This window comes from Labrus mixtus, chromosome 15 (assembly GCF_963584025.1).
Source record: "Labrus mixtus chromosome 15, fLabMix1.1, whole genome shotgun sequence".
NCBI lineage: Eukaryota > Metazoa > Chordata > Actinopteri > Labriformes > Labridae > Labrus > Labrus mixtus.
The window spans coordinates 1,615,684-1,642,381 of NC_083626.1; the positions used below are offsets into that span (position 1 = coordinate 1,615,684).

The 26,698-nt window shown below is 41.0% G+C and overlaps 1 protein-coding gene across 8 annotated transcripts in view; it reads left to right on the forward strand.

The window, feature by feature from the left end:
* prdm16 (PR domain containing 16) overlaps nt 1–26,698 on the forward strand; it is a 171,152-nt gene that overhangs the window by 45,041 nt on the left and 99,413 nt on the right. For all 8 annotated transcript variants that reach the window (XM_061058495.1, XM_061058496.1, XM_061058500.1 and 5 more), the window contains exon 2: nt 11,012–11,481. In XM_061058495.1, coding sequence (XP_060914478.1) covers nt 11,012–11,481 — 470 coding nt within the window. The remainder of the gene's footprint in view (nt 1–11,011; nt 11,482–26,698) is intronic.

The window sequence follows — 26,698 nt, forward strand, 5'->3', positions numbered from 1 at the left end:
GAGAGCAGAGGATAGGAGAGGAGATGAGAGGAGAGCAGAGGATAGGAGAGGAGAGGAGAGGAGAGCAGAGCAGAGGATAGGAGAAGAGAGGAGAGGAGAGGAGAGGAGAGGAGAGGAGAGGAGAGGAGAGGAGAGGAGAGAAGAGGAGGGGTCCCATTATCTTGTGTGGAGGGCCACCTGAGCTAAAGACAGCCATTTGTTCCCAAATCGACCTGTCGACCCCCACCTAATTACCAGCCAATTATTTCCAAATGGACCACATTCACCCCACACCCTGCACACTTAAAGAGGAGAGGGACAAAATTGCTTGTCTTTTCCTCTCTGTCTCTCTCTCTCTCTCTCTCTCTCTCTCTGTCTCTCTCTCTCTCTGTCTCTCTCTCTGTCTCTCTCTCTCTCTCCCACTTGGTTACTCTGTCTTGCTCTCTTAGTCTGACTCAAATGTCTTCGTAATACATTGTATTTTTGTGTTTCTTTTTCCCTCTCCTCTTGTTTCAGCATTTTTTCAAAGATACTTTGGCAACTATTGTTGTTTTTTCTAACCACCATCCACTACACCCCACGCACACAGACACATGGACACACAATGACATACATATTCCCAGTTCACTCTGCAGTTCTTTGGTTGTTAATTAAGTGCCTTTCCTATTGGAAGATTTGAAACTGAGTATGTGTGTGTGTTGATGTGTGTGAGTGTTTTCATGTTAGTGTTTTTGCCCTTTTCACACAGGACTATTATGATGCAGCTCTCATAAAACTGCCACATATCTCTGTGTCCTCTCTTCCTCCCTCCCTCTCTTTGGCACCGGTCAGTCTCAGCAGGCTGATGTGTATCGATGGGTCCGGCATGCAGGAGCCACCCAAAGGAGAAGAAGGCTTTGCCCCTGTTCCCAGAATTCTTTGTGGTTTGCCTCCATTGTTCGCAGCCACTTGTATACAGTATTGTCAGACTGATTGTGAGCCTCGGCTCTCTTGCGCTCTGCGGACGGCCAGTGAGCGAGTAGAGCAGAGGAGGGAGACGAAGGGAGAGGGGATGAGGAGGAGGAGGAGGAGGAGGAAGGGAGCTGTAAGCATTGTGTCCCTTGCTTGCCATTCTCCTGCCTTCCCATCTGTTTCCTTCTCTTCCTTCCCGTTACTGTGGGATAGTGAACAGATTAGTTATAGCACTGCCACAGCTCCTAATAGGGGAAGTCATGGTCGGGAAATACGATGGATCGGTTTGAGATATCATCTGGCTGAACGGTGTAATAGTTTTGAACTCTGACACCTAGCTGTTTCCTAGCTGACTTTGATGTGTGTGAGCATGTTTGTAGTACGTGTGTAGAAGATTACACTTTCTGTTTTGTTTTAATACATAGATGTTGGATGTTTTACTCAGCTTGCAGTTAAACCAGCTTTTGTGACTTTCTGCCAAACTCTATTCAATTGATGCTGTGGATAAACTGATAGAAGGGATGCAGTGAACATTATTTCCAATATTAAATACATAAAGGTGAACTCCAGCACACTGTCTAGCTTGCAAACAAATATTTATTGGCAACGTTTCGGTACTAGACCTTCATAAGGCCATTGCCAATAAATGTTAGTTTGCAAGTTAGACAGTGTGCTGGAGCTTTAACTTACGCACCTGTCTTATAAAATGGATGTGCAAAGGCTTTTTCTATTTTCAATATGAAATACTTGAAATGTAAATGAAATGTAATTTTTTATATTTACTTCAAATTTCTTATGAAATATGAAAAAAAGACAGTATCTTACATTTTTCTGGATACATTTTCCGAGCAAATTTGTGAATATTATAATTTTTCTAGATTTTTTTTACCTTATAATTTAATTGGTCCTGGAATGTCAAAAACGGTCTCAAAATGATATTGGATGATATAATATTATAATATACTTTGACACAACCTCATCAACAACTGAAAATTAAAATGTATTTCAGATCTAATTTTCATTTGATTTAAAATGTTATATTAACTTGCCTTGTAACGACCCCTGTATGGCCAGTTCAGATCCTGTTGGGCATCAGCTCAAAATCCCCACAGGTATCGTTAAACCCTCATCTGATCTCATCTGATATACATATTCTGGAAAGTTCATTGTTACATGTTTTAATGTGTCTGCCACAGATGTGTGTGTGTGTGCATGTGTGTGTAGGTGTGTGTGTGTTGGTGTTCTGTGTGTTCTGCTCACTGCGGGCTGAGACGGGGCTGCGTACCGGCCTCCTGGCTGAGTTTGAAGCTAAGTGGATTAGCATATCTCCCATGTCAGCTCCATTCACTGTGACAGCCTGATGACATGGGACTGTGTGACGGCCGCGACCCACCTGATGTCCACGGCTCAGGCCTCCCAGCAGGTGGTCTGACTTTGGCAGGGAGGGAGAGTGAGAGAGGGTGAGAGAGAGTTTGAGAGGCGGGGGGAGTCAGAGATGGGATTATTAAAGGCACGGTCATGCTCTTGGGATTTCTAGGTAGACAGCAAACACGTCACTTTGGCTGAATATTTGTCTCTGAGTCTAGTTGCTTCGAACAAATGTGTTTACCTTATTAATAAAGCACCACAATACACCTCAAGAGTTTTCTAGAAGTTATGTGACTTTGTTTCCTATCACTGCACATTATTAGTTCAACTTCACTTATTTGGTAAAGGGCATTGATGCATTAATTTAGTATAAGAGCCCTCATTATTTAGGAGGTTATCTCTCGTGATTCTTTTTACAATGTTACAATGTTACAATTCACTTAGCTTTTATCCAAAGCGATGTACATCACCATTCATACACCACCACAGTAGCAGCGGGAGCAATGCAGGGTTAAGTGTCTTGCCCAAGGACACATCGGACATGTTGCTCAGCTGGGGATCGATCCCTCAACCTTTCGGTCGAGAGGCGATGACTCTACCAACAGCCGCCCCTTTTTAAAGGAGAACTTGTTCTTAAATACTTTGTGTATGCCAGTAAAGAAGGGGTCTTTGTAAATTTGTTTCACTTCATTTTTACATAAACGGTTGGTTACATAGATGGTTGGTTCTGACCATTATTCAACTGGGGATCATTTTGTACATGAAAAATCATTAAATTAAATTGTATGCTGGTAGTTAGTTGCATTTTTTTGTTGCAACTCTGCTCATTGAGGTCCAAAAAGACCACTGCTTGTCAACCGGTCTATTGTTTTTTGAGAACAGATAGCATCAGAACTTGAGTGCAGGTTTGTTTAGAAACAATAGGCTTTCTAACTGTTAGTAAGTTGAGTAACAGAAATCCTACCCCTCTCAAGTCTACCATAACTCTTTTATCAGCTCTCTCTCCCTTTCTCACCCTCTTCCTGCACCACCAACATCACCCTCCTCTTCCTCCTCCTCCCCCTCCTCCTCCTCCTCCTCCTCCACAGTCTCGTACCGGCCTAGCCAGGCAATGCTAACACTTTTGTCAGGGTGATTAATAGCATGCTGGATTGTCGTTAATTCACTGGCTAATGACTGCAGGGAGCAGGCGAGAAGAGGAGAGGAGCAGAGCGGAGCAAGGCGGCAGAGTAATAGACTGATGTATGAGTATAGGCTGCTTCCAGTGGCAGAGGTGAATATCATACCCCCCCCCAAACACACACATACACACACTAAGTCCACACTAACATCCCCCTACACACTACATCTTCAAACAAACAGCTACTCTATATGTTCCAGATACAGCTAGTATGTTGCACATAGACTAACATGAGGCACATGCAACAGCAAAATGACTCTCAGGTGATGTTTTGGTACGTAACACCCAGGTGCAGTGAACATTATTTTGGAGTAATAAGGTTTACAGAACATATTTGGCATCCTGTCAAATGACAAACCCAAATATGTAATTCATGATGTCACAATCATTTCTTGAAAGCACTGCAAAATAACCTTTATTTGTGACTCTTAAACAATCCTTAAATCCCTTCCACTTTCTATTATTCATTGTTACATTTATGTAAGAGCACTAAGTTCAAGTTTTGGGAAGCATTCAGGTTACATTTTTTGTAGTCAACCTTTGAGATAAAACATATTTTTGGAATTTCAGGAACTATGAATTGATCATGCAAAAATGCAATGATATGTTTGTGGTAAATATTGATTTTCAAAATCAAGGGGCTCTGCATGTACAGAAGTGAGGTTTGCTAAATACATGCATAACATAACAGATGCAATGTATTTTTTATGAGGGATTTATGTTTGTATTTTGACAGGTTAAACATAAGGTTAAAATGTTTGATGTACGCAACTGGAAGTTCATCAAAATTCCATGAGATTTTGTTTTCACAAAGAACAAACGTGACTACTTTTTTTACATTTGAAAAAAGGGACCAACACTATAAGAAAAGGTTTTGCTAAAAAAAAAGATGTCTCCCATAGACATTTGCACACACCATATAGACACACCATGCAGCTAACCCTCTCTGTCCCTGGTTAATAAGAATGGATGGGCTTGTTCTGCATGCTGTCGGCCTAGGTGCTCCCTGAGCTTGCAGTCTGGCCTCCATGGGTTGCTAAATGAAGCTGCACCAGAAGTGACTGTATAGGGACAGGAACTCACCCACACACACACACACCTACCTGCAGTGTGAGAGGAGCAACAGGGAAAAGAGAGTAGTGCAATACTTTGTTCCCACAAAGTGGAAGGTGTTCTCTGTCAACTTCTGACCAGGTGTCTGGGATAAATGCATTAGTCTATCCTTTTTTGGAATATCCATTTAAGTATAAGTCAAGGACAAACTTCTTCTTGTATAAGTTGTAGTCACACACCCTATGATTGACCTCAAGTTGTTGAAAAATTATCATAAATTTAAATAATAATCAAAAGATGCAAATGATTTCCCTTGCTTGTCTGCAAAGGCTGCCACTATGTATCTGCTGTGGTATAATAGAAAACAATACAGTGGATTTGATTAATTGTTTTAAATGATCTTAGTGAGAAAATATTTGTTCCTCTTGCAGAGGTATGTCAAAGCATTTGTTAGTCTGCCAACCTTTAAATAGTTAATTGAGTTAGTGACTATCCAAGTCTTTGAAGCTCTGTCATTCATTTCAAGTTTTTGTTGTTAAATCATATCTCTTTTTAATTCACTCAACTTTTTTCTATTTCAATGTGATTCCATTTTTTCACTTGTTCATATTGTCTACCCCCCTCTCTGTTCTTCCAGTTTCTCCTTTCTCTCTTCATCCTCTCATTTCTACCCCGCTCCCTCCCCCCGCTCCCTCCCCCCTCCTACACTCCCCCCTGGGTGATGTTTGCAACTCAATTTGGTAAATGTAACTCAATATTGATTACTATTAATATTTATCATGTTTGCGAGCATGTTTTCCTCTTGTGCTATTAATCTGCCCTGTTAATAAATGTCTGCAGCGGCCGGGGCCCTGAAGCCCCTTGGGGCCACGGGGGCACCAACGCACGCAAACACACAATCACACAGACACACACAAACCACACTGACACACATACACACACACACACACACACACACACACACACACACACACACACACAAACACACACACACACACACACACACACACACACACACACACACACACACACACACAAACACACACACACACATACACACACACACACACACACACACACACACACACACACACACACACACACACACACACACACACACACACACACACACAAACACACACACACACACACACAAACACACACACACACACACACACACACACACCTGTTCTTGGCTGCAGGAGGTTGCCTTCTGTATATGCCTGGAGGCTTGATCTCAGCCTAAATGAACACACACACACACACACACATATATATATATATATATACAGACACATACACACTATTGGAGAATGGAGTGCCTCCAGGCTACTCTGCACGAAAAAACACATCAATATATCGGCAGTTTTGTATTAGAGCAACACACAAACACAAAATGTGCATTATTGCATAAAAAACCAGTTCCAGTCTGTTTCTTATCTAGCTGAAGTAACCAAATTTAGTCCAGTTTATTGTTGTTGTTTTTGTGGAATTGTTCACAAGCGCTGCGATTGTGTTTTTTTTTGTTTTTTTTACTGTTCACAAATCCAAAAGAAAGAGGATAGGGAGAAAACAAACATCAACTTGGAGAGAAAACTAGATAGGGACAGCTCCCCCTAGCAGCTTACATAAGCAGATAAAGTCCAAGACAGCAGGGCATGATTGAGTTGAATTGGATTGCAAACTTTGCACAAGTTCATACAATAAATAAAAACAGCATTTACATTATGTTTATATGTCACTTTTAGTCAAACCAACAGTTTCACATAATTTTACCTCACAATTCTAGGATATAGTGAGTGTAAACCATGAGTCAGCAAAAACTAGCAAAAATAATATTTCAACATGTTATGTTAAATTTGTAGATATGTAGCATTGCATGTGCAGTCCGGTAGGGAAAACACAAAAACATATATGCAGCAGATATTAATGTACAAACATATACATTTTATATATATTGCAACTTGTTCTGTTTATTTGTATATTTATTTTCAATTCCTGTATTTTTATCTCTTTTCAACCTTTCTGTAGAAGTTATGCTGTAGTTGCTTGGAAATGTTCCTTGGTGCTTTTACAAGGGAACCATTATGGAGTTTACACTCCATGTAGAGAGGGTTGCTGGTACCACAGCCCCCATTGCTCACTCACTACACACACCTTCTCTTCTAAACATCCTCCTTTGGCTGCTTCGTCACATGCTTCTATTTATACATAATTTCGAATATATATTACCCCAGTGCCACCTTGGAAAAACACAGATTTTCACCTCTCACTTACCCCATCTTTGAATTGCACTCATTTGATTTTAGCCCCTGCCTCTCCTGTTTTAAAGCAGTGAATGTTTTTCCTCCTTTGTATGGAGACAGAATCATCAAAGGCCTGCTTACTACAGAGAAACAGGTACCAATATCACTCTGCGGTGCAATAATGCAGCTAAGTGGGACCATATTGACACAATATAGCAGCACAAACAGCAGATTATTTTCTCACACACAGATGTCCATGTACGCACAGAGCTCCCACATCAAAATGTTTGGCCATTTATTGCTCAACCAGCACCCATTTTTCATATCTGTCATGGTCCACGCATTCTCCCTCTGCCTTCTTTTTTCTTTACCAGACAATCTTTTCTTCCCATATTTGGAGCCAGTGGAGAATTTTGCATAGTTGTGCCTTTTCCCTGGATACTGTCTTTTCATCAGTGGCTGCCTTTCCTTTTGAATTGAACCAGATCAATTTACAGCCAAACAAAGATACACTCTCTGTGTGCGCTGGAGAGGGAAGGCAGTGAGGGACATACGACGTGTGCGCTTTATGATGGCCATCATTGGCACACAGAACCCTCTTTTTAAAGAATTAATCAGCCACATAATTCTGTCTGCAGTGCTTCACATTTTATATGCATCTTTGCATCCCTGTGCATAAGTAAAAAGCATCTCTAACTACATTTTACAAAGATTTTTTATGAATTAATGATTTTTCTCAATGAAGGGATGGCTGCTTATTCTGACAGAAATGACCCTAATGAAGTATTTATAGACTGTAACCTAGAGTTCTTGCTAGAAGTCAGTGTTTCTTTCTACCCAGACCACATCAACAATACGGCTCAGTCTCTGCACCACCAGGCACATGTGTTTGTGTGCGTCCAGGCAGACGGCAGAAAATGACTGCAGATCTCTATCTTTCTGCATTTAAGTCTAGAGTGCTCTGATTAAACTCAACCACAGAACAATTTCCCCGTTGTAAAGCCCTCCGATTAAACCACTGATTTTCAGCACCATGTCAAGTTATTTTGCCATGGCAACACTGATTACAATGTTATCAGCCTTTCATATTTATATGCTGTTATTATTATTTTTTAATCTTGATTCTTGAAAAGTTACATTTTCAGGGGGCTTTTAGCTTGTGCTGTGTTCTTGTCTAATGAAGTATTTGACATTTTGGTTTATTTTAGAGGTTACTGTCTATACATGTCGGGCGGCTGTGGCTCAGTTGGTACAGTCGTCGCCTCTCAACCGGAAGGCTGAGGGTTCAATCCCCAGCTGGGCAACATGTCCGATGTGTCCTTGGGCAAGACACTTAACCCTGAATTGCTCCCACTGCTTCAGTGGCAGTGTATGAATGGATTAGTTACTTCTGATGGATGATACTACATAGCAACCACTACCATCAGTGTGTGAAAGTCTGCTCCTGCTGTTGCAAACAGATGTGTGTTTGTGTGATAGCCTACATTCCCTAAAATCTTTGTTATTGCAAGCTATGCTACAAGGCAAAAGAGCTCCGTTTACAGCACACATTTACAATTTATCAAATAAATGGGATGCCTTCATGTGGCCTGGGCCCGGTTCTCAGGCAGAGCAGCGTAGTTTTCCACTGTAATAACAGCCTCTGAACAAGCAGTCCATTGTAGCCGCAGCCAGCACCGGGACCCCCAAGGTGCGAATTAATGATTGACCCCTGATGTAATCAGGATAAATAGCTCCCCGTAAAAGAGAAAGAGATGGCAGGAGGAACATAGAGAGAAAGAACAACATAAGGAGGCAGGGAGGGGAAGGCACTATCTGGCCCGGGTGTTTTTTAAGAAGCCCTCAGGGAGACGAACCTAACATCTCTTTCTTGGTCTTTCGAGACCCTAAGCTAACATACAAAAAAGCAGCTCAGTCGTCAGATTTTAGAATCTGCAGCTCCTCCTCTTCAGCCTCTCCCTGGCCCCTTTCATTATTTTCCTGCTTACTTTTTCGCATCTGTAACTTTTTTCAGCATGGTCCACTTCTCTTACAGGGGAGGCAGAAGGAATCAGAGCTGGTCTCTATTGGCAAATTATCTAAAAATGTCCCATTTTTCTTCAGGCATTTTTTTCCCCTTATGAATCAGCTCGATTACAACTGAGAATTAAGTGTTTAATATCACACTGGGTCTGCCATTCCTTCCTCACTTTACAGCTTTATGTCTCTCACAAAAGATGTTTTGTCCAACATAATTTAAGAGGGTTTTTTTGTCTTACTTCTTGTTACTTAATTATTTGTTGCAACAATCTGTGCATTTTTTTGGAGGGAACATAGGCTCCTAAAGGCAAATGTTAATGGATTTTCCATTAAGGCTGTCTTTCTTGCTTGTCAAAATTGCTCTCAGTGAGCAGGATTGTGAAGAGGGAGAAAGAAAGAAAGAAAAAAAAACTGTTTAACAGCCTGAAAACACTTTTGATTGAGCATAGGGAGCAGCAGATAGGGCTGAGTTATAAAACTTTAATTGATCTGTGAAAAAGTGGAAGCTACTTCTGGCTCACATGTTCTGATGCTTAATTGCACGCATGGTCTGAGCCCCTGTGAAACAGTGATCATTAAATAATGCGGTTCTTTTCCAGCCAAAATCAGTGGATGACGCAGAATCAGTCATAAAAGGCTGGAGTTTACTGCTGAAGCTTTATATGATACGTTTCCCGGATCAGCTGCAGGTTTGCCAGGAGCTAGCAAGCCCTTGTCGCATGCGTTCATAGTTTCAAGTTTCACATTCTTAATGTACATGTCAGTTAATTTAACAGCTTACACTGTCCACATCTGTCCCCGGGCACAAACCCAAATATTTATCAAAGAACCAAAGTTCTGATAGACTGGACAATGAATAGGCTCTTGTGCGATTTTAGTGATGATATTTTTTAAATATCAGTTACTTGATGAGCTCATTTAATTGTTTTAGTTAGGGAACTTACTGGCCATAGTGAATCCCTCATCACCTTATAAAGTATAAAGAACAATGGTTTAGAATCTTAGAACAGAATAGAAATCATTGTTCAATCTAATTCTTTTATGATGCATCTATTACAACAACTTTAAGAAAGATTCAACTCGCAATGTTCGCTGTGACCCAATAAACTGTCATGTGCTTATGAGCACATTTTAAAATGTCATGTTGCAGTTCCAGCTTGAGCCTGGGAAGTGTTGGCAGCCTTGGCAGCAGGCTGGATGGAGGTTAACAGAGGGAGAGAGCTTGATTGAAACCACTCCTGCTGTAATTTTGGGCCTAGTTAGCCCACTGATTGCCAGGCCCTGTGTTTAGATAGTAAAACTGCAGTGGTGCTTTGACTACAGACACCAGGATCTGTCCAGAATGAGAAACAAGGAGACACACATTGATGGTTTGAGGCAATCACACACACACACATACATACACGCACACACACACGTATGCACCCATGCGCATGCACACAAACACACAAAAACTTTTTACAGACAATGACTAAGTATTGAACCTGGTAGACTGGTGTATGAAAACTGTCAAGTACAACACAAGCCACATTTCATGAGCATCCACACACATATTTCATCATTTTCTCTCATAATGAAATGGTCGGATCCTCGAGCACAGACACAATCATACAGTCTGTGTGTGGGCAGGACAATAATGAAAAGTGACCAGGGTAACTAGGTCATCGATGGACACAGCCATTATTTGTAAAAATTAGTCCTGGCACAAACAGTGACTGTGATGAAATTGAGAACTTTACCCATCAACCACTTGGCTTCCCTAAAGCTGCTCCTCAATTGGCTCTTCTAACATAAATCACAAATCTGTTAGCGCAACAAGCATTATCTGAAGGCTTTAACTTGATGGATAGATATTATTTTCTCATTGCGCCATGTGTTTTTAACAGTTTGCAGTTTGTATAATGAAACTGTACTATTTTTTTTTTGTGATTTAGGTACAAAAAGCATATTTTGGAAGTCCACAATGTCTACTGAGTATGGAGATATGACTTTAGACATCAGTACCTTAGACATCAGTCCCTTTTATTTCACACTTGATCCAGTTTGTTAATGCAGTGGAGTGTTATGGCAAAATAATACATAATTGTCTGTAACCCTGAAAACAAAACATATAAAAGCTAGGGCATTGTTGTTTTATAAATGTTGGAAAAATGTGTTATGTTCTATCTCTTTTGCCTTTGATTAACAATAGCTGTGTTTGTGTCTGGACTCTTAGATGACAGTGAGCCAGTGGACAGCATGTACGACACAGAGGCCGACCTGCCAGGTTTAGCGCCGAGCAGTGGCGGTGGTGCCGACAGCCCAGAAGATGACGCAGACGACAGCGTCATCAACATGTCCCCCCTGCCTTCACCGACCCCTTCCCATCAAAACAACAACCACCACCACCTGCTGCACCCCCACATTTATGCCACCCACCACCACCACCACCTTCACAACAACAGCAACAGCAGCAGCAACGACCAGGACTTCACCACACCCAAAGAGGGCTCGCCCTATGAGGCACCCGTCTACATTCCAGATGACATTCCCATTCCCAGCGAACTGGAGCTGCGGGAGTCCTCTGTGCCCGGGGCTGGCCTGGGCGTTTGGGCCAAGAGCCGAATTGGTGCGGGTGAAAGGTTTGGTCTGCACAGTATGCTGCATCATGGGGCCATGGGCAAAGACAGCTCCTTTGGATGGGAGGTAGGAACCAGCCTGGCTTCTTTGTACTTTGTCTTTGTTCTTTGGTTGCCTACTGTTTTTGTCTTTGTTTCATTCCTATACAACCCCCTATCACTATTGACTGTCCTCTTAAGTGGCACAAACACAGTTTTATATTAAGAAAAATACACACACATAAAGTAACATAAAAACGAGTGAGAGAAACATTAAAGCAGCTCTGGACAGGGTAAGTGAATGAATGAGGCACTCTTCTGTCACACTTGGCATTTCCAACCGTCGGTCTTTATTCACAGACAATGTTATCGTCAGCAGAGATGTCCATTCCATTTGCATCCCCCTTGTGATTGGACCTCATCTTTGATCATGCACATACATCATTGGCAATCACACACATACAAAACACACTCATCCAGAATTCCGGCAGCACAGCAATGTCAGATGGAAAAATCTGGTTGATTAGTGGAGGTATCAGCTTTTCTGGGCGTCGGACCGAGCGAGCACCCTCATTTGGTCACGCCACCTGATATGGAAATAGAAGAAGCATGGCCCAATGCAGTTGCGGCATATTGAACTATTAATTTTCATTTCAACATGACATTAAAGGATATGGAAGCTGCTTCAGTAAGCTCATTAGGGGGGAAAAACTGATCTCTGTCTCACTCTCTCTGTCTCCATCTCCCCTTACTTATACGCTTAATCAGAGATGAAATTTACTGGCCTGCTTTTAATTTTACTGACTCCTCAACTCTTCACATTAAGGGGGTTGGTCTTTCACATGTTCTAGAGTAACATTTTTATGTTACATGGAAAATAGCTTGAACATGTAACTTTGTGTGACATCATATTAGAATGGACACATTGTGCTTAAATGAGACACCAATAGCTGATGTACATTATGGCAACTCTATACATTTTTTGACAAATTTCAACACTTTTAACAAATATGTTATATGATATATTAGCATTTGGACTTAATAAAAAGAACAGATGAAATTAAAGAGTTAACTTGTAGAGTAGGAAGTGCTTAATGTTCAGCTTAAATTCTATATTTATTATTATATTTTGCACTGCAGAAATTACACTAAATGTATATTAATCAAACCATTACAGATACCCACTACTGATGCAGTTATTTAAGAAGAAAACAGAAACAAACTGAGTTTAACTACAACAAAAAGATAAGATACTCATTTTTCAAAGCTTGCCCTCATCACTTGGTTTAAGTAGAATGAGAAGATAGTTTAGACGTTTAGGAAGCTATGGAGGAAATGTTCGAGAATCCCTCATTGAAAAGGTTTTTAAGAAAGAACCTCTGAATGTTCCCTCAAGGTTCAGTCTAAAGAACTCTGGGTGGTTTCTACAGAATGTTTCATTTCTTTTGTTATACTTTTTCTCTTTTTTACAGTTGTAGGAGCATGCAGGCGATTAGAGCTCACAGGCACACGCCATGTGGCAGTGTGCCAGGCCGAACATTCTCCTTTTAAAGTTCATATTATGGCTAGCCTTTCGGGGTGCAAAGGGCACCTCTCCAAAAACTACACTCTCTCCTGTGGCTCTCATGTTTTCTCAGTTTTCCTCTTCCTCCTCTATTTCTCCCCAGACACCCGACTAATGCATATTCATCAGGGAAGCGTTAGCTCTCAGGCTTTAAGGAAAAGGGCCACCTTCATCTCCAAAGAGACATTTGTATGAGAAAATGTCCCAGCATACTCACACACATTCTTATACACAGTCAGATTGAAGTGAAGAAAGATTTTAATGAACCACTTTACAACTATAAATACAGTCACACTTCTGTAACTGTGGCTCCATCATTTGTGACATTTTTATAAATTTGTTTGTTTGTCAACAAGGCCTTTTTTAGATATACTTGGGTGTTGCTGTTTTTTTTTGCTTCCCTTCAATCATTGGTCACCAAAGCTGTCAAAATGGAAAGATTGATCTGTTGTCTTCCTCTTACTCCTGAGTGGTCTTTTGAGGACTCACTCTGGTGTAGCATGGATCCTTTTTTTTTTTTTTTTAGATATCCTGTCTGGTTTGGGGCTGGAAGCCTTCAGGGGGCTCTCCTCTCCCAGACTCTTATCACAGATAGTCATAACAGTCAGCCTGTTGATAGTCATCAACAGACTCCCCTAGGAGTCCCATACGCCGCGCTCTCCACCCTTTCACTCTCTACCCCCTATACTCATCTACTGCCTCTGGTCTTAAACAAATAGACAGGCCGAGGTGAGGGGCAGGAGTATGGCTGAGTGAAGAAAGATGTGAAAAGTGAAAAGAAATAAGGGTAAGGAGGAGTGTGATACTCTTCATGAAAATTTTACAAATGTGTGCGTGTGTAACACATCTCCTGCCAAAACAGGGGGATGTGTTATGAGAAGTAATAATTGAAGTCAACTGAGATCTCTGTGGTGTAAATGGGATCATATCTAACCAAAGACTCATACATTAATGAAATGCTGAATTAAGTTAACTGAACAATTAGATTAACTTCCTCTTAGGAAAAAAACTGTGGAGAAAAGTGTTTCTTCCCCAGAAGCTCCTAGCTGCCTCGTTTTCTATTTCATACCTACTTCATTTGAGTTGTAGACTATACTATGCAAGTGGCCCTATAATTCCCTAAAACATGAAATCACCAAAATTGCTGTAACAAGGTTTTCAGTCATCGACAATAATATATGCCATCTGCAGTTGTACACAAAACCAAAACAGTTTAACAACATTGACTGCATTTTTGTGGATTTTTTTATAAGATTGGCAATAAGTTATAGTGTTGGCTTTTCAAACACTGCGGCCTAAACAGTCCAACATCTCTAATATTCACATGGCAGATGCTGTTGGAATTTGTGGATGCCTGGGTTTGAAGCGATGATTGGTAGAGACACACATGGATAGCAATAAAAAAGGTGAAGGTGTAAGAGAGAGAAAGAAGAAAGAGGAAGGCAGAAAGGAAGCCTACTATTGTCTGTCCTGGGGCATCAGGGACTGGAAGAGGTGTTAACTCAGACTCATTTCAGCGAGACGGACAGCTCAATCTAAGAGCTGCTTTGCTGCAGGCCATGGTCATTCTCCTCTGTCTCAGACTCTCTCTCTCTCTGGGCCAGCACCAAGTCATCCATTTAAAAACCATTATGCTCCCCTTTAGCACAACATGATAGAACGCCAGGGCCCCAGGTCTACCATATGTGTGTATGTCTCTCTGGTTCTGCGTGTGTTGGACTGCCAACCCCTCAGGATAGGAAGGCCTTAGCGAACAGAGTAAGGTGAGGCCCTTAGAGAGGCCACGTGGGGATCTACTGTCAGAGTGAGAGCTGCTATTATCTGGCCAGTAGATTGACCTGACTTACCCATTGATAGAGTCATGTCACAGTACAATAGCTGAGGGTATTGTGCTCTTCAAAGACTGGCATTGAATGGACTCACTGATCTAACTCCCCTGGGTGTTCAGATGTCAGCAGACAGAGCAACACATTTTTGGATATGTTTGGAGGAAGTTGTGCATGGTAATAGGGAGAATTGCCAGTTAAGCTTGCATTCTTTGTTATCATTAAATGCTTCATACAGAAACTACTTTTATCTTTAAGGAAAGGAGAGAAAGTAAATCTCAGTCACATTTATATTCCTAACATTCTTGATCAAACACATGGTTCGGCTGAACCCTCTTGAAGTACAATTGATGATGTTTACTCTCACTTCATCTTACCCTCTGACCATTGGGTGTATCCTTTCACCTCTGAATCATTGCTTTTGAAATTCTTCTTATTGTTTGAAGATGAACACACAACAAAGTTGCAGCACTAACTCTGGAATGATATGAGAAGATGGAGTCACTTACTTGTCAGTTTTGTTCAATTCCATGACAGCTAAACTTGTAATTACCGATCTCAGTGTTCTGCCACTGTCAGGTTAAATGATTAAATAATTGAAACACTGCATGAAACCTTTAGGGTATTTTCTGAGGCATGATAAAAAGGTTTCAAGATGGGCAGTTGTGCATTTTGTTTTCAGAAATGTGCACTCATGTAGACCTTTTGAACAAGGTCAAAATAAATGTTTTCTTACGCAAAGACATGCATCATAGAATTCATGTCAGCCCTGCAGCCATATTTATCTCTTTGTCACAGTGGACCTTGGGATGACTTTGTTGCCTGGGCAAACTTCTTTTTGTCAGTCCCTCATTCTTTTTCATGTTTACTTTTTGTGGGGTGATTTTCCATATCAGTATCATTTATCCAGCTATGTGTGGAAAGAGACAAAAAGTATGCTAGCTCTTCTGTTTACCCTGTTATTGACTTAGTGATAGACTAAGACATCTGGCAAGGCCCTCTCATGCCACCAAGGTTTCTACGTGACAGATACCTGTCCAGCCATGATATCATGCATCTCCGTCACCTCTTTAAGCCACTTAATCTCAAGATTGACAGACATTTTTCAAGTTGACACTGTGCTTCTTTTGTTCTGCACCTTATCGCTGAGCCAAGCTAACGTCCTTGTCTCTAAACTTAAGGCAGAAGAAGTCCTGGCGCACCCTGACACTTATCTGTCATGACCCACCTCTTGCCTCCTTAAGTGTTTGCTAGCCTTTTGTGTTTCGTCTGAGGTGGGCAGAAGGCCAAGTTATTTTGTTAAATATCCCAAAGGGCATTCAAGGTGCAGCTTGGAACTTGTCTAATCTGTGTGCCTTCCTCAAAAAAGGTGTTCCTTATCTCGGGGTTTGGCCCTTAAAGTGAAGGATACTTAATTGATAGGCAGAAACCTCTCTGGACTGTAAGGAGATAGTAACCAAGATAATTAATGGTAAAGATGAAGATAGAGAAAGAATATTAAGAATAAAAGAGGGTTGTTTCCTGGCAGATTTGTATTAATGTGATTAGCATTGTTCCCATGTTGAACCCCATGTTCTACTGCTTCATTTATGAGTGCTGGTTAAGATCCAAGAAGTTAGTATTCAATAATCACTAGGACTAAATTGGCTGATCGTCCATTTTTAGAGTCAAGCAGTTTGTCTAGAGAGTAGACAATTGTATAGAAAGTTTAGAGCTCCTCCCATAAATGTGGTCATAATCTTGTCTTTTAATTATTAAATAAGAAACCAAGTTCTGATGAGCATGGCCTTGAGCTCAGAGCACTTCCAAAAGCTGCAACAGAAAAAAAAACATCAGGCCTGTCTTCTAGCATGGAGGGTGTGGCTCTAGGAAGCTGAAGCTCACGGTCCAGCCTTTCAAAGGTGTTGTGGGACCAATCAGATGAAACACCAGCGAAGGGAGATTCCCTCCTGATAATCCCAGTGATGTCCTGGCTCTGGCTGCTAGTCAGTCTAAACATTTGAGTTGTGGGGGACAGAAGGGGCGATGTAGTTGGGAAGGTAGAATTGGTTGTCACGACCTGGCTAGCTTGCCTAAACAGATCCTGGGTCTGTTGAATGTGGCATCGCTGTTTTGGTTGAGGTGGCAACTAATGGCCATAAGGTAGTTCATGTAATCAGTACAGGTCATAAGGGCATAATTGGGATGGGTCTTTCCTTTCATTAGTGCACAAGAACCTTGTGTTTATTTCAGATTCTTAGTTTAACCTCATATGATCTGGTTTCATTTTAAATGGAATAACACTTGCATATCAAAGGGACCGTTCAACAAAATCACACATCAGACCACACTTTTCCACTTAACTATTGGGCTAGTTATGGAGTTAGTCTTTGAGAATTGGAACAATAAGACATTGTTGTATAAAAACAGAAAACAATCAAATATATATATTTATAATGGAATATCTGAATTACTTTCCTCTTACCAATCACCGAAGATTCTGAAGCAGGAACTACTTTGCCATTCCAACATCTCATTTTGAATAAAAGGGGACCAAAGGTTTGCAGTTTGGTTTCGTCAGCTGTGGAACATGTCTGAGGAACTTCGACTTAATACATCAGTTTATCATTTTAAGTCACTTTATGGAGTTTAATTCTCAAAAGGCTCTTGTAGTTCTTATGTTCTATCTATGTTGTTCTATTGACCATCATTCTACATTGTAAATGTCTCTGTTGTTTTCCCTGCATTGAACGTTCCGTACGTTTTGGATTTTGTCTTTAGTAAAGTATTTGCTAAATATTTGGTAACATTGTTTTTTACATGGGTGGCTGTGGCTCAGTTGTTAGAGTCGGTCGTCTCCTAACCATGGTTGGGGGTTCGAACCACCAGCTCTTGCCATGTGTCCGATGTGTCCTTGGCCAAGACAATTAACCCCAAGTTGCTCCAGCTGCTTAGTCAGCGACGTGTGAATGGGATAAGTTACTTCTGATGGTCACTTAACATAGCAACCTTTGCCGTCAGTGTGTGAATAGGTGTGAATGAGTACGTGTGACATGTGGTGTAAAAGCACTTTGTCCATTTATAAGTCCTACAGATATTAACTTTATTCTTACAATTATCATTTGAAGGGATGTGCAAGAATCCCCCTTTTTTGGTTGAAAAACATGTGCAAAGGTTCAGGATACTTTCCCATTGCATAATAAGGGATTCACCTACAAGGGATTAGAACAAAAACAAAACAATTTTAGAACCTTAAGTAATTTATGAACTTTGCACAGAATATCCACCATCTAGATCTTATGTTTATTTGACAAGATCCTCAACATACATATGGCTGCTTTACACTTATATGCATATCAGTAAAAAATGTTTTAAAATAAGACATTTGAATTTTTAATAGTATAAACTATGAAATAATCATTTCCACTATCTGCATGTTTTTATCATTGGTCCTTTATGAAATGAAGTGTTAACATAATGAGTTACTTTGGCACATGTGTGAATAGTCCTTTGGTAATGAAAAGGAGATCAAGCCTTTGGTTTCTAATAACAGTATTGACCAACAGTATGTGGTTTTCTGTCATCATTATTTGAGTTTGACAGAAACCCCAAGTTTACACACTGAGGAAAACACTAGAGAGCGAGCGTTACACCACAAGTCCTGGGCATGGGTGCAGTAATATCTTCCATTCACGTTCATTTCATGTAGGTTTTAAACATGCCATTAGCCAATTTAATCCAATTTTCCCAGCTTTCGGAGCACTCCAGTGGAACAGATTCCATCTAATATTAAACATATGGTCGCCGTTGCCCCTGGACACACCATAGCAGGACAGTTTTTTTTTTTTAAGTAAGCTGTTAAAGACAAGCCTCCTGTGTCCCAGTTCAAACCATTGTCAATTATATTCAATGAACACGGTAATTGATAATGAGGAAGCAGGGCAGCAAATTAAATGTCAAATTTTATTAGAAGCCTGATACCTTATCATTTGTTCATAACCAGTTACCACCATCTGTTAATTAAATAATAAATTAATCGGTAAGGTTCTGATGAAAGGTGTGCAAGCTCCTAAGGAAGAACATGAAGAAAGTCACCATCTTTGAAAAGAGTGGAACTTGACAAGCTGTTATTAATTGGTCATTGGTTTTAGACCTCAGCCACTACAACCAAGCAAGCTCAATGGAAGCTCTTGTTTGCCTGAATCCCCCCCCCCCACACACACACACACACACACACACACACACACACACGCACACACACAGTCTCCTCACGCATCTCCACCACAATGCTACCCTTTATTGCATGAGGTTTCTCTTAGGCGAGGTTTCTTAAACATTAATTTAAAAGACCTTACATTGGCCCATCAGTCCTCTGTGGTGAAGTGTAGGTAACTCGTCTCCAATCCCCGTCTCCCCATCTCTTTCTCTGTGTATCTAGTGAAACCCCATCATTCATCATTGCCCTGATGAATAGTCCCATCAGTTATGGCCTTAGGGGCAGGAGTAGACAATGACACTGCTCTTTTCCCCAGTGGAAGATGATGACAATTTTCAAATGCTGTTTATGTTGGTGAATAGATTTATGCTATCATGAAGACATACACTTCACTGCCTTCCCAGCTTGGGCAGAGATATATGTATTCATTAGTCATTGTATAAGGCTTATTCCATCTCAGTTCTGATTGTCTCTTATTTTGTTAAATATCAGTGAGAATGTGGAATATTGTTGTATTTGTAAGAGCCCTCTAATGCAATATCATGTGCCCTGTTTTTCTCAGATCTCTGTCTCTAGCTTCCATTTCCACTCACTTTTACTTCCTCCCTCACTTGAAATCTGAAGTCCTAACATGACTATAATTGAAGCAGGAAGTTGTGACCTGTTAATCATGTCCCAGTGGCGGTTTTGATCACAATTTTTATAATCAGATATACAACATTACCTGAAGCCTTGAAATACTTATTTTTGTTTAATCCATACAGTTCTTGTGCTGCTTAAAGACCTCAATCCACGAGAAGTGAGCCCAGGAGGAAACTGGAGCACAGCTGGGCTATTTTATGACTTTTTATTTGGTTTTAAGACATTTATTTTTAACATCATAAAGGGCACTCATAAACATTCTGTATATTTTGGATTGCATGAAATAGTGTTAAACACATGACCATGAACAGGATTATAAACTATACATGCATGTACACCCACATGAACTTAAGAAGACACAGCCAGGCAGGAAAATGTTATTCTTCCCTCTACTCGGTCATTAAAAATAACACAGCAGAGTGAGAAGCTAAGCCAGTGACGACATTTGATTTTAGAACAGTGTGGAGTTGTTGAAGTGTCAAACTCACTGGGACATCTTTACTTTGGAAAGTTTTGCAGATTTGCTTGAGTGACTTTTCACTCATTTTCTCCACCACTGAGACAACAAGGAGGTTTAGACAGAGTCCGCATTTCATGAGGTGTGCTCATGTATGTGAGTGCTTGTGTGTAAATGCACACAGATTTGCACGTCCACATTTCTTTGTCTTAATCATATTTTAACATCTTGAAAATGTATCTTCTGACATATTTTATTTTGTGGAAAAATTAAAAGTATTAAAAAAATCAAAAACATATCTCAGGAATTATCAATGTAACAGAAAACTAGTTTTATCTCTTAAAGTCAAAACAATTTTGACAAAAGCAGATGACAGTTTGTCCAGTGTGACTTAGACAGATATCATATTCATTGACAAATAATGTTTTAAAAAAAGTGAATTGCATTCAATCCTGCAATTATGTCAATTCCTTCTAATAAAACAGTAATGCGATCTCACATAAATCATTTTCAAATTTATTTCCTCACTTCAACGTATCATATAGTGTTTTCTTGTGTTATCCTGGGAGACAGGCAAGTCACTTTTAGTCAATATTAGAGCTGAAACGTTCCATATAAGACCTTTTTTTTTTAAGTGATCAAATTCCAACAGCTGGGTTTCTACATCTGTGAAAGACTACAAAGATATATATTAAGGTAGACATCTACATTTCAAATGTTCTATACAACTGCTCAGTGAAATTTAGGCTTTCATTACATTACTGTATGTGCTAAAAAATGATGTGTATATCCAGAAATTAAAAAATGGACCAGCAAGAGAAAAACAAACCTGAATCAATTTATTCCCCACTTAATTTGTATTATGGGGAACAATGGCCTGACTATTAGCTTAGATGTCTCGAAAGAAAGAAAAGGTTATAAAGGCTTGAACTTGATTACTGTAAATCTTCTTAATGGTCAGAACAGTACATGTCACATGATTGTGCTCTGTGTCACTCTTCCTGGATAGGATGTGAGCTGACGTGGGTGCAGCTGGTACACAGCGGTACCCAGCATGCCACCCAGTACCTCAGATTGGTGGGAAAAAAAAAATACCTGATAAATATTCTAGCCCTCTGAGACGCTTATGCCTGGCTGGGCCATGTGATACAGAAGTTATACAAACAACAGAAAAGTATTGTTGTATTGTGTGAGTGTGAGGCTGTGAGTGCAAATGTGCAATATAACCTTTAAATAATGTTTGTATAAAAATGATTACTATTTGATTGCATGTTAGTTGTTTTTCTTCCCAAAAAATGTATTTCATAAAATTCACATCATAACATTTATGTTGTCTTTTTCCTCCCATCTCTATATGTTGTTAATCACTACTCATCTTTTAAAAGTTAAAATCAACCTTGACACCATTTTTTTATATGAAACTCGTCATGTGTCATTTTATTTGGCTGTTAGAACATAAATCCTAACTGTTTCTGGTGACAAAGCTTGCTCCCCTCTGCTGGCCAAGGGCTTACAATGCCACTTTGCAAAAAAAGTTCCATGAGCTTTAAACATTGCATGGCAGACACGAGGGACAGGGAGGCAGCATTTCTTATAGAACTGCAGACTGACATGCCAGTGTACAGTAAGAGCCCACCACAAACACACACTGCACAAACACTTAAGGCAAAGGGGCCTGACTACCAGACCACTCAAGCAGTTCCTTTTAATTTTTTTCCTTCCCTTCCTTCTCCTACTCTGGAGTGGGGATTCTTTATGGGATTCACGTTGACTGTCTGTCTTTATATGTCTTCAACTCTTTCACAAAAACACACACACATAAACCACAGTTCAGAGGGCCTTTTGAGCAACAGTGTTGTGTATAGCTACACACTTCTGTTCAAACAAAGTCATGTTTTAATTAATGCTCGCAAACTACAGACTTTTATAGCTTCACGCATTCCAGTGTACTGTAAAGTGCTGGTGTCTGTGTATTTGACTTGTGCTTTCACTCATAAAAACAAGCCATGTACTTTAATTTATCCCGATCACAGACTCAAATCTTCTCTTTTGAGATTAATTGATTTTTGAACCCCCACTCGTAATCCTATGTGCCCTCCCTCTCAATTCTTCCTATGCTTCTTTGCTTTTTGCTCCCCCTTCCTTTTTTTCCCCGGCCTCCAGGGTCCCAGTGCTTCTAATTCGGCCTTATCAGTGAAGTAATTTAGCTGCCACAGCTTGGGTTTCTGTTGCGCGGCGAGTGGCCCCATTGTCCTGCCCTGCTGTTGCTGAGATAAACCCTCAGATTGAACAAAGTCCGCACTGACCTTTACAAACTCCCAAATCTCGCTCCGTACACCCCTCCAACAGAGATTCTCTCTAACTCAAACTCTTTTCTTTTTGTGTGTGTGTGTGTGTGTGTGTGTGTGTGTGTGTGTGTGTGTGTGTGTGTGTGGTGGGGGGGCGCTTGGGGCACATCAAGTGGGCAGTGGACGAATGTGTGTCTGTGTACATTTGTTAAAGATTGAGTATGGGCTAAGTTAGGATTGAGTGAGCGTGAGATGGACAGGGAAGAGGATTTAAGATGGCTGACTGAGCCTTCAAGCATTCAAGTGTGCATTTTTCTGTCTCCTTCAGACTGCTAGAGAGGCCTTTTGTTAGCCACATTCTTTCACCTTCCTGCCTGCAACTTTCAACCAGAAATATGACTTTTCTTTGCCTCTGTAACTAAAAGACAGATGTGTCTTAGGTCTGCGTACTTTTTTTTTTTACTTGCAGTTGATGTCCCTGAAACAGCTCATTGAGAAAATCCTGACAAAAGCACTGTTGAACCCCAAGTCTTACCTCCATTGTTATCTATCATGTCCTTCATTCCTTGGCAGAAGGCCCAAGAGGAGTCTGTCTGGATTGTTGCTTTGACACACAGTGAAATGGCTAGAGAGGAACGGTTCAAGCCAAGTGGTTGGATGGGGGGGTGGTGGTGGTGGGGGGACGGGGGGTGGATGCAGTGCAGGGAGGTTTTGGGCACAATGCAACAGGAGTACCCTCTCCATTGTGAGCCACTGTCATCCTTTAGAAGCCACTCGACTAACTCTCCACACCACAAATCCTCTCTGCTTTCCATTGCAGCTGCTCATCAAAAGGTCTCAGAGTTAAGGATTGAGACAGAAAGGGTGGAGGGAAGCAGTAATCGGGTGGTGGTGTGTCTATGTGCAGGGTTTATATGGCAAGGGTCCAGGGCACACCAAGGCCCTGAGTTCAGGTGTGGGCTTCAGAGTCAGGGATGGATTGGATAGAGTCTGCACTACTTTATCCGGTCAGGGTGGCCCTGTGTTCATCCCACCCTTCATCCCTCCATCAATCCGTCCTCCAATCCACCTCCCCCCGCCCACTACCACCTGCCTGCAAGCCACCACCAGTGTTCCCAGGGAGATGAGCGCCACGGAGAAGAAGGCCCACAAGGGATTAACTTTTCACATGGCTGGGAGTCCTCGTCTCAAAAGACCTGACAACCCCAGACGGCTTGATTAAAAAAGAAAAGAAGAGAAGAGGAAAGGAAAGGAGGGGGGAGGGGGGGGGGGACAGGAGGAGGAGAGGAGGGGGAATTCTTCACATGATGGCCCTGAGAGAGGGATTTTGGATATTGGGTGTCTTTTTTTCCCTTCATCCATAGCCCTCATGTCTTGGTTGAGAATGAGCAAATTGTTCCTCCTGTTCTCTCAGCAGTCCCTGTGTTGCCCAGCCTAAAGATGTGGGTGGGCAACAGAAAAATCGCTGGCTCTTCACAGGAAACCAAGAGATGTCATTTGTTTTAAAGAAAATAAATATAATCCATGAAGTGGTTGCTTTTAAATCCACTTCTCATCTGCTTCTTGGCCCTTTGTTCCCCACATCCATCAAACAAAGCTATTGAGTCATCAATTCAAATTTTCATTTACATTGCGATAATACTTGTATTTATTTTTTCTGTAATTGTGGTATTATCAAAAGCTCTTTGTTGTTCTGCGTATGTCAGCATTGCATTACAGTGAAGGAAGACATTTGCAGAGAGAGCTGACGAACCGTTGCCGGCTTAAAGTTCTAGTGTTTAAGTGGCAAGGCGCCCTATTTCCCCTCACTCTATCCCAGATAAATTGGGCCTCTCAGGTTTGTCTGTGAGAAAGAGAGGACAAAAATCAAAACAAACGCTCCCACTGAAGTGAAGATGGGAGTAGGGGTTGGCTTTCCTCTCTGGCTAGCGGATCAGCAACTCAACCTAGCGGGACAGCAGGCCACTTAATACCTCCCATCTTGTCCAGGTAACAGAGTGGCCCGACAGGGGGGTCAGGGAAGGTAGCAGGGTATCGTCTTACAGATCACCACTCACCCTCTGGCTTCCTCCACATGGCTCACTTACCCTCTCCTCATCTCTGCTGCTGGGACATATGCATCCTCTCTTCCCACAAGCCTCAGCTAGGATATACACATCCATTGAGAAAGTTCTGATTGTTGCTTACAACAGATTTCTCTAAAGGTTTTGAGATCTACATGTGTATGAAGCAACTGCACACTGATCACTTTTACCTGAATATCTACCTCACCTTGTGCACTGGAAGTGGTTCAGTGTTTTAATGGGCACTTCAACATGTTGACCAGAGGAGTCAGAGAATGGACAACCAACCCGGTGATTCATGGTGGAGCCACTCTACTTCCTAACCACACCTGCTCAACAATTTTTTTCATAAATCAAGACAGGAATATCCACCTTCAGTGAAAAATAGAATATTTAAATGGCAGATAACTTAAAGCTCGCTGCAAATCCCTATCAAAATAATTGCCATCGTAAAATAGAGAAAAAGCATTATTTTGCAGTGAAGCCAATGGTAAAAACGATAGTGACACACAAATTCATACTGTGGTACTTGTTGTGGATGTATAAGAATTTGGAGTTTATTGAGTATTTTGTTTAATATCTGCCACATACATAACTGACTTGATACAAATGATCTAATTCTTAAAGCCAGGTTGTACATTTTAGGGAAGCACATCTAGTTTCACACATCAATGGTAGGCTTTGCAATTTTTAATAATGTGGCAAAAAGTATGTAAAGTATGCGATTCCTAATAATATCCACTCAAGACTTGGACCCCTGCTGTTCATGAAGTGACAAAAGTGGCAGAAGTGATATGATACACTGACTCATATTCGTCTGACCCTCGTACTAAATCAGTATCCAATCAGTATTTCTTTGTATGAGCACTCCTTCGCTGCAGCACAGCTATCATTAAGTGACTCATTTAGGCCATCACAGGTAGGCCCACATCATAGCCCGCTGGTGGCTTTTAATGGGGAACCGAGTTCTTTCTACTGTAATGCATGCTGAAGTAGCTGGGGCTAATGTGACCCCTATAGTTTCCCACTGCATTAGTGCCAGAAGACACAGCAGTGAGCCTTTAACCTGAGGAAGACAGGGCCATGATTATGTTCACCGCAGGGTGGGCCTGGCCGGAGGAGACTCATCTATGCACACAAAGGGACACGCATAAAATGACATATGTTGACAACAGGGCAATTATCGGCTTATATTTTCCACAAGCGAGTAACATTGTTAGTCGCCTTTTATTACAAAGAAGTTTCAGCCACAGTTTTTTTGTGTTACTTTTTGAATTTATTTCATTTTTTTTCTAGTAATTCTGTGTAATGAGGTATTGTTTTATTACACTTTTTTAGTCCTAAAACATTAGCAAAGAGAAGAGTCATGTTGATGTCAGCACTTTTTTACAAGTTAATCAGTAAAATGTTATATAAAAAGACTATTCAGATATTCTACAAGGCGATGTTGTCTCAGTAATGGGACTTTTTTCTTTTTGGTAATGGATGAAGTCATACTTTCAATAATTCTGTTGATCTTAATCATTAATCGTAGAGCATATATAACCGATTACATGATACAACCCACAAAAACGTGCACATACACACATACACAAAAAAGGCACAATTAGACTATCTGTCCCATGTCTCTCTCACCAAGATATCAGCTCTACAGCTACCATGTTTACCTTCTCTACTGTCATGCACACACACACACACACACACACACACACACACACACACACACACACACACACACACACACACACACACACACACACACACATACACACACACACACTCACTCACACACACACACACACACACACACACACACACACACACACACACACATACACACACACTCACACACACACAAGATGAATTGTCGTATTTCATGATAATTCTCTCTCCTCTTGCTTCTCTTGTCTCAGTATCCTGAACCACTAGACACTGAATGGACCACAGGGAAAGTTGATCTCAGACACAAATTCACACACACACACACACACACACACACACACACACACACACACACCAGCACACACACACTAACACACACACACACACACACACACATAGAAAACTGCGTGTGGTCTCACCATTTCACTCCTCACCATACTTTCTAATGCTTCATCAGGTCCGAAGGTCAGGTTCTTGGACTTAAGACTAATCTTTTAAATTCCTGACTGTTTCAGTCCCTTTTGTCTCATCAGAAGTCACTTCCCCACCTTTATCATTTTCACACAATACCCTTTCCTTAAGATATCGCCTCTGTGTAACTATGCAAG